Source organism: Pleuronectes platessa, chromosome 5 (genome assembly GCF_947347685.1).
Source record: "Pleuronectes platessa chromosome 5, fPlePla1.1, whole genome shotgun sequence".
Classification (NCBI taxonomy): domain Eukaryota; kingdom Metazoa; phylum Chordata; class Actinopteri; order Pleuronectiformes; family Pleuronectidae; genus Pleuronectes; species Pleuronectes platessa.
In genome coordinates this window covers 24,596,256-24,611,087 of record NC_070630.1, presented here as the reverse complement: position 1 = coordinate 24,611,087, position 14,832 = coordinate 24,596,256, and the positions used below count along the sequence as shown (strand labels likewise).

General features: G+C 48.1%; 1 protein-coding gene across 1 annotated transcript; it reads left to right on the top strand.

Moving 5' to 3' along the window:
• Positions 1–12,663: 12,663 nt before the first annotated feature.
• LOC128439742 (uncharacterized protein K02A2.6-like) lies at positions 12,664–14,832 on the top strand. Its single transcript, XM_053422131.1, has one exon. It carries the CDS (start codon positions 12,664–12,666, stop codon positions 14,830–14,832), a length of 2,169 nt encoding a protein of 722 aa, XP_053278106.1.

The following is a 14,832-nucleotide window of genomic DNA, read 5'->3' as shown; positions in this document are numbered from 1 at the left end:
CTCCCCGAACCTGGTACGTAGCATCCCGTGTTCATCTCAAAGGGAGCTACTGGGCAAGTAACTAGAATATGTTACCACTAGCCCCCTCCCCGCGATAATATTGTAACATTAATTATATGATACCGCGATATAAAGCAATTAAAGCAGTGAAAGTATAAACAGTATCAGCACCTCAAGTTGTGCAAACATGGCAGCAGTTCAAAGTGGACCGTTGCAATATAGTGTATATAAGACAATATGCAAAAAGTCCCAATGCTGTGAGCAGCTGGTCAGCTGCTTTGAACAAATAGTTGCCTCACCTCGGCGCAACCGTGAATTAAATGAAGAATATCAGTGTATGGATCTACTCTCCTTCTCGTACATTATTCCTTTCCAGGGACTTCGCCGCCTCCTTCGGGTCCGCGAAGATCTTGGGTGCTCCGCCATCCCGGGGGTAAACATAAAGCTTGGCCGGGTATCGCAGAGTGTGTTTTATTCCATTGTTGCGCAGAGCCTGTTGCACTTCTCTGAAGGCGCGGCGCTGAGCCATGACCTCGCTGGTGTAATCCGGGAAGACAAGGATCTTGTCTCCCTTGTACTCCATGGACTGTTGTCTGCCGAGGCGAAGAATCAACACCTTCTCCTGAAAGTGATGGATGCGCGCCAGGATGGTACGCGGTCTGGCGCCCGCAGCCGGCTTTGGTTGGAGGGAGCGGTGCGCCCGGTTGACTTTTACTGGATGCGGAAAGTGTTCGGCAGAAAGTGTTCGAAGCTAAGTGTTGCGTTCCGTCAGCTCAGTGCATTTAGCCTCAAGTGCTAGCATGCGGATGTCCAGGTCGCTAGTAGCTTGCTCCTGGCTAGCTACAAGGGCTTGCAGTTCGGCCTGCGAGGCTGCGAGTGACTGAAACTTAGCCTTAAAGGCATCGAAACGTTCATTGCGTGCAGCGCAGGACTGACTCTGATACCTCTTTGCACAGCTCCTTACACATTTCATAAGTTTTATCTGGGGGCATGTCCGACCTGGTGGGAGAATCGCCAGCAAGGCTGCAGCTATCGGCGGCCCTGGCTCCAGCTCCGGCAGCTTGACTGTAGGTGGATTTGGCTTTGCTGGAGAAGTTTGGCTTTGGCATTTTGGATTTTCAGTTTGATAGAGTTCTTAGGGAGATATACACACACACACTTGTGGTCTATAGGCAAAAAAGACGCGGTATAAAGATGATTTTGTAAGTCGCGGAAAGGGGCGCAAACTAAACACGTCTACATCCTTTGCATGCGCACTAGCGCCCCCGAAAATTCCACTTTTGTAGTGCTTCTACACATTAATTTGGGTATCTGGCATGTCAAAAAACTCTGGAAAAAAACAACTCCCGCGATTTGTTGTGGTTCCCCTATGTCAGAAACTATACGCTAGACCAGAATCGACGTCAGTCAGTCTACATGGCATACATGGTGGATCCACCATTGCGACCTCTGATGCGTGATCCACAAATCGTAATCCATGGTGCGGCCACAGCGGGCCCGGATCTGCGGGCGATAAAGCAAAGTGACTCGGGGAAGGGGTCAAGTTAGTAACATGTACTGATGAGATATGACTTACTTTGATGTGATAAGGATGGAGAAGAGGAAGGTCAAGCCTGAAAGAGAAGCTCCGTGTGTCATGTGTCATAAATTCCCTTTGCGTCTTAGCGTCATCATGGGTTTTTGCCTCGTAATCAATGATACAGGCTAAACTTGGGGGTACACTGAGGCTCTGTAACGAGTGCAGACAGGTGTGTGGATCCAATCGCACGACTCGGAGACACAAGAAGGTGCAATTAACCAGCTTTACTGTAGAATATTGGTACACGTCACGGCAGTCCAAACACGGGTACAATAATTCCACAGGAGACAGGCAGCGGCAGAGTTCGTAATCGTTCCAGTCCAAGGTCGGTACACGGGAGGGCAGTTGATCACAGGGCAGGGTATCCGGCAGGGAAAAGGCAGAGACGTAAACCGTTAAGCAGGCAGGGATCGGTAACAGGAAGGCTATCAGGAGGAATTGCTGGAACGCTAGGAACATTGAGAAACAAAGACGAACTGGCAACGCCACACAGGAACGCACAGACTAAATACACCGGGTGATGAGGACCAGGTGCAAACAATCAGGGAGGAGCTGACAATCACCCAGGTGGAACACACACACACACGAGGGAGGGAGTGAGGAGTCTGAAACGAGAGGAGAGGTGAGTAAACAATAACAACAACACATAACAAGAATAAGTTATAAATCTCCAGCCAACTTAACTTAATAAACTGGGCTGGCCATAACAGTACCCCCCCTCCTAGGGACGGCACTGGACGTCCCAGGCTCGTCAGGATGTAGACGGTGGAAGTCTAGAATGCGGTCCGGGTCAACAATGTTCTTTGTAGACACCCATTTCCTCTCTTCAGGGCCGTACCCCTTCCAGTCTACCAAGTATTGGCGACCGCGACCGCGGCGGCGAACAGCCAAGAGGCGTTTGACTGTGTACACCGGCCCTCCATCGATGATCCTGGGAGGAGGAGGAGGCTTGGTGGGAGGAACCAACGGGCTCTCCAATGCAGGCTTGATCCGGGACACGTGAAAAGTGGGATGCACCCTCATAGAACTGGGCAGCTGGAGTCGCACTGCAGAGGGGTTGATAATCCTGGAGATGGGGAACGGACCAATAAACCGAGGAGCCAACTTGCGGGACTCCACACGTAGGGGAATGTCACGAGTAGACAGCCAGACTCTATTGCCTGTTTTGTACGTGGGTGCATGGGTCCGTCGTCGGTCCGCCGCCCCCTTTGTACGGACGGAGCTTCTTAGAAGGACCTCCCGGACCCCACTCCAGATCCTACGGCACCGATGGACGAACCTCTGGGCAGAGGGAACATTGACCTCCTCCTCTAAGTCGGGGAACAGTGGAGGTTGGTAGCCATAGGCACACTGAAATGGAGACAGGCCGGTAGATGCACTGGGTAATGTGTTGTGTGCATACTCCACCCAGATGATATGATTGCTCCAGGTGGCCGGGTTTTGAGAGACCAGGCATCGTAGTCCGGTCTCCAACTCCTGGTTCATCCGCTCCGCTTGACCGTTTGACTGGGGATGGTATCCGGAGGAGAGACTGACTGTGGCACCGAGGAGGGAACAGAACGCCCTCCAGAACTGAGAAACAAACTGTGGACCCCGGTCTGACACCACATCCTTCGGAAATCCATGAATGCGAAAAACATGCAACAGAACAGCCTCTGCAGTCTCTTTGGCTGAAGGCAGCTTGGGCAAGGGAATAAAATGAACCATCTTTGAGAATCTATCAACAACTGTTAAAATAGTGGTGTTACCTTTCGAAGAAGGCAACCCGGTAACGAAGTCCAGAGAGATGTCAGACCAGGGGCGATGGGGCACAGGAAGTGGCTGCAGGAGACCAGAGGGTGGCCGTCGCGAACTCTTGTTCCGAGCACAAACAGGACAGGCCATCACATATTCCCTGACCTCTCTCTCCATGGATGGCCACCAGAAGCGTTGTTTGACCACAAAGAGAGTCCGCCGTATCCCAGGGTGACAAGAAACCCGAGAGGTATGGGCCCAATGGATGACCTGGGAACGAAGTAGAATCGACACAAACAACCGGTTCGGGGGACATCCGTCCGGCACCTGACCATTAACATTTGCCTGTCTGACCCTCTGTTCAATATCCCAGGTAACGGCCCCTATCACACAGGATGGAGGCAAGATAGTAGAGGGAGATCTCAGAGCAGAACCAGGGTCAAACAAACGAGACAGTGCATCTGCTTTTGTATTCTTTGAACCAGGACGATAGGACAGTGAAAAATTAAAGCGATTAAAAAATAAGGCCCACCTGGCCTGTCTGGAATTTAGTCGTTTGGCGGATCGGATGTACTCGAGATTCTTATGATCAGTCAAAACCAGGAACGGCTGTTCTGCCCCCTCCAACCAATGACGCCATTCTTCCAGAGCCACTTTAATAGCTAGTAACTCCCTATTCCCAACATCATAATTTTGCTCAGCGGGCGAAAGTTTCCGAGACAGAAAAGCGCAGGGATGGAGTTTCTTGTCCACTTCTGACCTTTGCGAGAGTATGGCCCCGACTCCTACGTCTGAGGCATCAACCTCCACGACGAACTGAAGATTAAGGTCCGGGAGCGTGAGGATTGGGGCAGTAGTAAATCTCTCCTTTAATCTTTGAAAGGCTCTCTCAGCCGGTAGTGACCACTGAAACCTTATGTTCGAGGAGGTCAGTTTATGCAATGGAGATGAAATAGTGCTAAAGTTCCTAATGAAACGTCTGTAAAAATTTGCAAACCCCAGAAAGCGTTGGAGATGTTTGCGAGAAGTGGGAGTAGCCCACTCTGTCACTGCGCTCACCTTCGCCGGATCCATCTGGATGTTGTCTTGAGAGACGATGAACCCTAGGAAGGCGACAGAGGACACGTGAAATTCGCATTTCTCTGCTTTAACAAAAAGTTGGTGGGTGAGAAGGCACTGAAGAACCTGGTGAACATGCTGGACATGAGTCTCCTCATCTGGGGAGAAGATGAGGATATCGTCTAAATAAACAAAGACATATTGGTTCAACATATCCCGAAGTACGTCGTTAACTAATGCCTGGAAAACCGCTGGTGCATTACATAACCCAAATGGCATTACCAGGTACTCATAGTGACCACTTGGGGTATTAAAGGCTGTCTTCCACTCATCCCCCTCTCTTATCCTCACCAAGTGAAAGGCGTTCCTCAGGTCCAGCTTGGTGAAGACCTTAGCATTCCTCAAAAGCTCAAACGCAGAGGAGATGAGGGGCAGAGGATATCGATTCTTGATGGTAATCCCATTTAATCCCCGATAATCAATACATGGACGGAGCGTCTTATCCTTTTTGGCCACAAAGAAGAACCCAGCTCCAGCAGGAGATGAAGATGGCCGAATGAGTCCTGACGCCAGGGAGGAGTCAATATATTCCGTCATAGTTTTTACCTCCGGTGAAGATAAGGAATAGAGGCGCCCCCTAGGGGGTGAAGTACCTGGTAGCAGGTTAATGGCGCAGTCATAAGGTCGATGAGGTGGTAAAGAGGTAGCCCGTGTCTTGTTGAAGACCTCCTTGAGATCTAGATAACATGGGGGAACTCGGGAGAGATCTGGGAAATCAGCGTCCGATGAAATCGTGCGGGGAGAGTTGACCGCAGATCGAGACGCAGGAAGTTCTAGATACTTGGGAGAAGAAATATCAGAAGAGTGGAATATCTTGGATATAGACACAGCACGAATGCAGGTTACAGAACAGTTTCTGTCCCAATTTGTTATTTCCCCTGTGACCCAGTTCATGTGGGGGTTGTGTTTAGAGAGCCATGGAAAACCCAAAATGAGAGGGTGTGATGGAGAGTCAAAAAGAAAAAAGCTCAAAACTTCAGAATGTTCCCCGGAAATAATCATCTGAATTGGATCAGTCCGGTGCGTTATTTTACATAATAAACGTCCATCTAGGGCGTGAGCCTCCAATTGCTTTGGCAGAGGAATTAATTTTAAATTTAATTTCTTCGCTAACCTCCAGTCCATAAAATTCTCATCAGCCCCAGAGTCAACCAAGAAAGGATAACTGACAGTCTGAGAAGGTGTGATGAGCTTGGCTTGCATGACAGGTCGAACAGAAGACACAGTAGTGTGACTCACCAGTGTATATCTTGCCGTTGCCTGGTCCTTCACTGGACAGTTTGAGAGGTAGTGACCCTTCTGCCCACAATAAATGCATCTACCCTCACGGAGTCGACGCTGACGCTCCTCTGGACTGAGCTTTGTGCGTCCCAGCTGCATTGGCTCCTCCGCTCCAGCATAAGGCGCTGTTGTGCCGGCCATGGGTGTGAACCGCGCCGGAGCTTGCCAGGACTGCTGAGCGGAAGTCGACTGCCCCCTCTGGACAGGAGCAGAATACTCCGGTCTGGATCTCCCACGGTCCTGGAGACGTCTATCGATCTTGACCACCAAAGCAATGAGCGAGTCCACATCTTCTGGCAACTCACAGTTGATGAGTTGATCTTTAATGGGCTCTGCTAACCCATATAAGAACGCATCGAACAAGGACTCCTGATTCCACCCGCTATCGGCTGCCAATGTGCGGAATTCAATGGCGTAATCCGAGACACGCCGATTGCCCTGGCGAAATCCCATCAGTGCTCTCGCCGCCTCTCAACCGGGATTAGTGGAGTTGAAGATCTTGCTTAGAGTTTCTGTAAACAGCTGAACCGAGGAGCAGATGTGTGAGTTTCTTGACCATTCAGCTGTCGCCCATCTCTCTGCTCTGCCAGAGAGGTACGAAATCACGTACGCCACCTTGGAATGTTCCGTCTGGAAAGCTGGCGCATTCAACTCGAAATGAAGCCCACACTGAACCAGAAATGACCGACAGTCGCCAGAGTCCCCGGAAAATCTTTCGGGACGTGAGAGACGTGGCGGGACAGCAGGCGGGGAAGCAGCGGGAAGTGGAGCTGGAGCTGGAGCTGGGACCGGAGCTGGAACAGCACTCGGAGTGATGAAGGTGTCCAGACGATCCATGAGCCTTTGGACCTGAGTAGTCAAGAAACTAACCTGGCCGTGAATGCTCTCCTGGCGCTCCGACATCCCCTGCATCTCGAGGTGAACTGCATTAAATTGTTCCTCCGTCTGCTGCAGTAATGGTGCCGGCAGGACAGTGCGCCCGGAACCGGAGTCGGCTGAATCCATCTTATTGGCCAGTTCGTACTGTAACGAGTGCAGACAGGTGTGTGGATCCAATCGCACGACTCGGAGACACAAGAAGGTGCAATTAACCAGCTTTACTGTAGAATATTGGTACACGTCACGGCAGTCCAAACACGGGTACAATAATTCCACAGGAGACAGGCAGCGGCAGAGTTCGTAATCGTTCCAGTCCAAGGTCGGTACACGGGAGGGCAGTTGATCACAGGGCAGGGTATCCGGCAGGGAAAAGGCAGAGACGTAAACCGTTAAGCAGGCAGGGATCGGTAACAGGAAGGCTATCAGGAGGAATTGCTGGAACGCTAGGAACATTGAGAAACAAAGACGAACTGGCAACGCCACACAGGAACGCACAGACTAAATACACCGGGTGATGAGGACCAGGTGCAAACAATCAGGGAGGAGCTGACAATCACCCAGGTGGAACACACACACACACGAGGGAGGGAGTGAGGAGTCTGAAACGAGAGGAGAGGTGAGTAAACAATAACAACAACACATAACAAGAATAAGTTATAAATCTCCAGCCAACTTAACTTAATAAACTGGGCTGGCCATAACAGGCTCAAGGTAAATCTGACTGGCTACTGGTTTGTATTAGCCTGGATGCCAGACGAACTTAGCCCCGCCCACAACATTTGAGGTCGGGAAGTTCGGTCTGGAGTCGCTCTGTTGGGGATGAGGGACAGATGCTCAACGGTAACGTAATCAACCACGTCATCAAAGTGCGCATCGACAGCGCATTCATTTTGAAAGAGGAACACAGAACGTGGAGGCGACGCCAAAGCACCGCGCCACGCTAATCCCTATCGCGCCGGCACTTGGCTGTTCACACCGGACGCTGAACCGCCGGGCAGTGCTAATAATATCACCAGTTGATCCAGTAGTATAAAAGCATATACTTATTTGTTGCTCCAACAGTAAGCAACAGCATCCCAACATTTGTCTTTCTTGGTGTTGTCTTTATACAACATGTTCCAAGGATCATACAACTCACTGCACTTCTCCACTTCAATTATTCATTTATTGTCATCCATGTTGAAGAAGTTCTCCGCTGTTTGCTCCGTTAAATGTCGGGTGTCGAGGGTAAATTACGTATTCTCCACTCAAGCCTATGTGGAGAATACGTAGCCCCCCCTTCTCTCTTTTTATCTTTATCACTGCTTGTGTGGCTGTAGTGGATGGGCAGAGGGGGACATTTAATAACGTCATTGGTAAAATTAAAACTCCAGGACAACAGAAGGGGAATTCAAAGGATGGGATGCATATTTGATCATTTATATCATATAAAATATGTCATCAATATCGTTTAAAATCATTTTTCATTGTGTTTCCTGGCGCGATACGCTCGCATCAAGCGCAACAAATAGACTCAACGTCTATTGGCAGCGAGGCAGCCTTGGCGCAGCGCGGTGCTTCAGCCTCCGGTGTGACCAGCACAAAGGTTTAACATGGGAGTGGATGGGAGCCAGCTGTTATTTAAGGCTTGGCGCTGCACTTCAGCATCCGGTGTGAACCCGGCGTTAGTAAATAACTCACAATGAGTCGCTTAACATACGTCACATAATACGTTGCTCTGATTGGTTGTAGGTCTATCCAATTGAGACAAGATGCTTTTTTTTTCCTGGTTCGGTTGAAACACGCCCCATAATCACAGCCCAATGGAGCGGTATCAGACTCACATTCTGACTAGAATTGTGAGTGTGACAATGTCAGGCTAGGTTTGTATGGTAGTACGATGAAAACCATGTGGCCCACTCAGTAGATCAGCCATCAATACCTCCATGCCTTTTTAAACTAAACGCTTCCTATTTTAGAACATAGGACAAGTTGCACCAACACAATGCTACCATAGGTCCGATTGAAGCAGGTAAGTGCTGCATTAGGTGCAATCAGTATCTTACCTGAGGCCGCCCATGGCGGTGGTGGCCATTGGCTGGAGTGGATCCAGGTGGCTCTGTCACCAACTTTCACTGCTGTGTGGGTTGTGAGCAGTATCTGGTAAGGCCCTTGCCACCTGCGTGAACGCCAATTCCTTCTCCGGAAGTCTTCGACCACCACTAAGTCACCTGGCTGGAGTTTGTGAAGTGGTTCAGTAGCTGGATGAGGAAAAGAGGATGCAACCTGTTTCCTGATGTCTGAAAGAGAAGAAGTTTAGTTAGCACAATAGCACAACATGTTATGATCACACAAGTCTGTGGATCAAAGCGGAGAATAGGTAGAATCCACACCAATGCGGGGCGGAGTTGCAAAAAGAATCACATAAGGTGAAAGATTAGACCTGGTTCGTTTTCTCATCCTCATGTACATCAGCACCCGAGGCAGGACCTTTGTCCCTGCAAGACCTGTGTCTTCACAGCACTTTGCAAGTTTTGTTTTGAGTGTGCGGTTCTCTCGTTCCACAGCTCCGCCACTGCCTGGACGTAGGGCTGCCGCGATTAGTCGACGTCATCGATGACGTCGACACTGAAATGTTAAACCGACGCATCTTTTTTTTAATTTTATGAATTTACCTTTTTTGATTTCTAAAACGTTTAATTTCAAATCATTATAACAAATGTTCTTCTTCAATATCACTACGTAATTGCTGCGTGCATGACGTCAGTCGTTTTTGGCTCCAGTTAACGCTCCAGTTTTAAAGAAATCCTGGCGGCTTCAGCAGGGTCCGACTTGGTTTCGAAAGAGGTTCAGTGGTTATTTACAAAACTGCTTCGTACAACTGATGCGACGTATCTTTGGAAAGCTAAGATCCTTGTGATTCGACCTATGGAACCATTTCAAGATCCGATCACCACAGCCGGTACAATCAACATCTCAGTCAGACCAACCAGACCAACAGCAAAAAAAACGCAACTTTTCATCGTAATCCACAGGTAGGTTGTGGCATTATATTCTTGTTTTGGAGTCATTTGATTCGTGTGTGTTTCTGTCTGTGTGCTTGCTCTGTGAATTGCTTCTCTCTTGCCGTACGTCTCTGCTCTGGGGCAACGGCCCAAGCTTATGGAAACAACAATGAGGCCGAAGTTAAAATTGAGAGATGGGCGGAGATGGGGCCCTTTCAGATGTGTCCCACGAAATCTGCCTAGCAACTCGACTCTAATAATGCGAAACGCGACTCCAGCTCCCACCCTGTTGTCTGCTCGGCTTCACCGGAGCTAACAGGCTAACAGGCTATCCCCCGTCAATCTGTGGATAGGTTTCACTCACAGATCGGATGAATAATACGGTTTGATCTTCGGCTTGCTAAAGACGTCTGCGCTCCCGTTTCTGTGGTAATTCAAGTTTAGTATTGTGTTAGTAGTGATGAGCAGGTACCTGTACATGGCTTGTTGGTTTAGCTCCGCTAGCCTGCAGGCGATGCTAACGGGACCGTATGGAGTTATTGACCCGACATGAACCGACATGAACCGAAATGCGCCGTTCCAGCCAGCAAGGAAAAGTCTTAGAGTTTATGAGGATGAGATTTACTGTGATCAACTGAAACGTGAGTATTTAAAGTCACATATGCATTTGAGCAGCTGTTTAAAGTAGCATTACATCTCCTAAAGCTCTTTATTCAGAGTATTGAAGTTGACGTTGATGTGAAGCTATGTGTCTGTCTAATCTTTTTACTTTGTTGCAATAATTTTACTTTTATGCTGTATTATAGGCAACATCTTTGTGTCGCGCTGAGCGCTAAAGCATGTGAAAGGTAGTTGAAATAGGATTTCTGCTCCCTGCTGGCACTCAAAATGCAGCCCATAGTATATCTTACTGGTCTATATAGGCCTACTGCTTATAATAATTATTATTAATTATTTTCTGTCCTGTGAAACTCACAGTAAAGTGCGCACGTCTTTTCCATCACGGTCTCCTGTCTCATCTCTACTTAAGTTGTATCGGTATAGAGTGTACTATACAACAAAACTGGCGACGAGGAAGAAACGTTCTCACGTTTGTTTTATTATTTTCGGTGAAAAGTACGAGTTTAATAAGGAGAAGACACGAGGAGGTGTCGTCGCCAGGCTTTTAAACTTGAACTCGCCTCCGGCGATTGGACAAGCGTGTTTGTTGATCCAGGATTTGAGAAGGAATAATTAGACACTTATACATGAAGTTCTGGAAATTGAACATTTATTGTATTCACTGAAATACTTACAGAGAGTCTCTGGGGTTCTGCCGGACACGTCACCAGGTTCAGTGGATCATGTCGAGAAGAAGCCCCGTTCAATCCTAAGTCCACAGTATATATAATCAGACACAGGGTGGGCACAGAGGCGGTTCTTTTTCCCTGAGGGAATTCAGCCATTGGCCAGATGTACACTGTTTCCTCAAAGTGCAGTTTTTTGCAAGCACATCACTTTCAACTGACCAGGTGTCCCACCACTGTGGCCTTGGCAAACAGGGAGCCTGCCACAGTGGAGAGACCCAGCAGATAATACTTTTCCGGAGGATTTCATATCTTTTTCTCACCATATTTCATGAAGCACCTTATTGTATTAGTTCTGGCACGTCCTCTCTCTTTTCTGAGCATCCGTGCTTTCATTATTCCAAATCTCAAGATGAATTTCCATCACACACTTTTCTCCGAATTGTATTTTGGGTCAGATTGACATTCAGGTTGACACCTGCTCTTTCTGTGGTCGTGCTCTGGGCCTGACCCTGCGTCTGAGTCAAAAGGATTATACATCCTTCTAAATATAAGAAACAGTTGTAGCATTATTGATTATATGGATTATACAGTTAATATTTGTTCACAGGATATAGGTAAAATATAATCACAAGATACAGAGAAACATAGATATCTCAACAGAGGTAGCTGGTGAAGAGTGAAGCCGACTAGCTTCCAACGGCTCGAAGCTTTCAACGGCTCGTAAGTTTCCAACGGCTCGTCCCCGTTAGCTTCCAACGGCTTGTTAGCTTCCAACGGCTCATCAGCTTCCAACGGCACGTCGGCTTCCAACGGCACGTCAGCAGGAGAGGAAAAGTGCGCCGCTGGAGAAAAGAGATTCTTCGCGAAGGTTGAGACATAAGGGCAGTGAGTAACAGTGACACGATGGCTGCACTGATTGGAAATATAGGACCATTTGATGAATCTGTAGAACAATGGAGTTCATACACAGAACGTTTTGAGTACTTTTTGTTAGCAAATAGCATCAAAGCGGACGTTATTGTGCCAACGTTTTTGACTGTCATGGGAGGAAAAACGTTCAACCTACTGCGCAGCCTAGTAACACCTGAAAAGCCTGGTAACAGAAGTTATGATGAAATAGTGGCTACTTTAAGAGCACATTATTCTCCTAAACCACTGATCATTGCTGAGAGGTTCAGGTTCCACAAGAGAAATCAAGAGGAGGGGGAGTCAATCTCACAGTTTGTGGCTGTACTGAAACAATTATCAGAACACTGTGACTTTGGACGTTCTCTAAATGACACTATACGTGATAGGTTAGTGTGTGGCATGCGCAGTGGGACAATCCAGAAACGTCTATTGACTGAGAGTGACTTAACATTGCAGAAGGCAATAGAAGTGAGTACTTCAATGGAAATGGCAAACAAAGATGCTCAGCAGCTAAGTGCATCAACCCAAGTGCATAAGGTGTCTACGGATTTCAGATACAAAACAGTAGGTGGCAAGCCATGCTATCGCTGTGGGAAACCAGGTCACCAAGCAGAGGAGTGTTGGTGCAAAGACTTAGACTGCAGAAGTTGTGGCAAAAAGGGTCACATTGAGCGTGTGTAAAATTAAAAATGGTCAGTCAAACAAAAATACTGAACAAAGGAAAAGTGACTTCAGGAAGTACAAAAAGAAAGTGCACAAACTGGAACACTAAGAGGAAGACCAAAGTGACACCCCATCGGAAGGGGAAGAGTCTGTGCATGTTTTGTCTTTCTCAGATGATGGGCATGGATACTGGGTTACACCGCTACTGGACGGCAAAGCAGTACAGATGCAAGTGGACACAGGAGCAGCTGTATCCTTGGTGTCTGAGGTTGTATACAAGGAGAAACTACATCACCTCACACCACAGCCAACGAAGATCACGCTGAAAACGTACACTGGTGAGACTGTACCAGTGAGAGGAATTGTGACTGTAACAGTGAAGCTCAACAAACAGAAGGTAAAGCTACCACTCTACATTGTGAAGGGCAGTCAGCCAGCTTTGCTAGGACGCACGTGGCTGGAAAAGATCAAATTAAACTGGCAGGAAATTCATATGGTTGCAAAAGTTGAGGACATAAACCTACAAGGACTATTGAGGAAACATGCTGAAGTGTTCAAAGGAGAACTTGGTAGTATGAAGGACATAAAAGTTAAATTGACAGTGAAACCAAACAGTAAGCCCAAATGCTTCAAAGCCAGGCCTGTTCCATATGCCATAAAGCCAAAAGTTGAAGCTGAACTAGACAAACTAGTCAAGAGTGAAGTACTGGACCCAGTAAGTGTTAGTGAATGGGCTACACCAGTTGTTCCAGTCATGAAGAAAGACGGATCCATCAGACTTTGTGGCGACTTCAAAGTCACTGTTAACCCTGTCCTGACAGCTGAACAGTATCCATTACCCCTCATTGATGATCTGTTTGCTGGTTTAGCTGGAGGACAGAAATTCAGTAAGATAGACTTATGTCAGGCCTATCTTCAAATGCATGTTGACAAAGAATCACAAGAACTGTTGACAATAGTGACTCACAAAGGACTGTTCAGGTACCGGAGGCTTCCCTTTGGGATCACCTCAGCCCCGGCCTTGTTCCAGAGAGCTGTGGACCAGATACTGAGTGGGCTCACCGGTGTCCAGTGTTACCTCGATGACCTTCTCATCACTGGTAAAGACGAACAGGAGCACCTGAGAAACCTCGACGCTGCACTAAAGAGACTGGAGGAGTACGGACTGCGGGTCCGGACGGACAAATGTGAGTTTTTCCAGTCTTCAGTTGAGTACCTGGGCCCCATTATCGACGGTGCTGGGCTGCACAAGGCACCATCTAAGGTAAAAGCTGTTGAGGAAGCTCCATCCCCACAAAATGTGAGTCAGCTGCGATCATTCTTGGGACTACTGACGTACTATGCAAAGTTTGTGCCGAACCTATCAAACATGTTAAAACCACTGCATGAACTGCTGAACAAAACCACACAGTGGAAGTGGTCAGACAGATGTGAGGAAGCTTTTAAGGAAGCTAAAAGAGCCTTAGTCCATTCAGAAGCCCTCACACACTTTAACCCAGACTTGCCATTACAGTTAGCATGTGACGCATCGCCTTATGGTGTTGGTGCTGTGATCTCACACATAATGCCATCAGGTGAAGAAAGGGCAATTGCTTTCGCATCACGGACTTTAAGCAAAGCAGAGAGCAATTATGCACAGATAGAGCGCGAAGCACTCTCTATAATCTTCGGAATTAAGAAATTCCATCAGTTTCTGTTCGGAAAACGATTCACGCTGCTCACAGACCATAGACCACTCACCTCCATCTTTGGTCCCCACACTGGAATTCCATCGCTCGTAGCCAGCCGCATGCAGCGATGGGCATTACTATTGTCTGCTCACCAGTATGACATCAAGTACAGAAGAGCTGAGCAGCACTGTAATGCAGACGGCCTCTCAAGGCTTCCCTTACCTGTCTCACACACGAAGCACTCCGAGGCTAAAATCTTCTACTTCAAGGAAGTGAGCAACACCCCAGTTACCTCAGCCTACGTGAAGAAGTTCACCCGCACTGACCCAGCGATGTCTGAGGTCATGGACATCATCACTCATGGGAGAGAAAGAGAGCTGTCAGACAGCCTAAAGCCTTACCTGGTGAGGAGGAACAAGCTCACAGTGCAGGCTGGATGCTTGTTATGGGGTTTTCGAGTCATCATTCTGCCGCCACTGAGAAAGCAGGTGCTTGAGGAACTCCATTCAGGGCACTGTGGCATGGTGCGAATGAAGGAGATGGCGCGTAGCTACTTTTCGGTGGCCAGGCTTAGATGCAGCTATCGAAGACAGGGTCAGGTCATGTTCTGCATGTCAAAAGATGAGAAACATGTCTCAGCTAGCGCCACTACACCCATGGTACTGATGCACCCCAGTCTGGGCATACACCATCACCACTCAGACTCAGAGACAGTGGGACTGTAG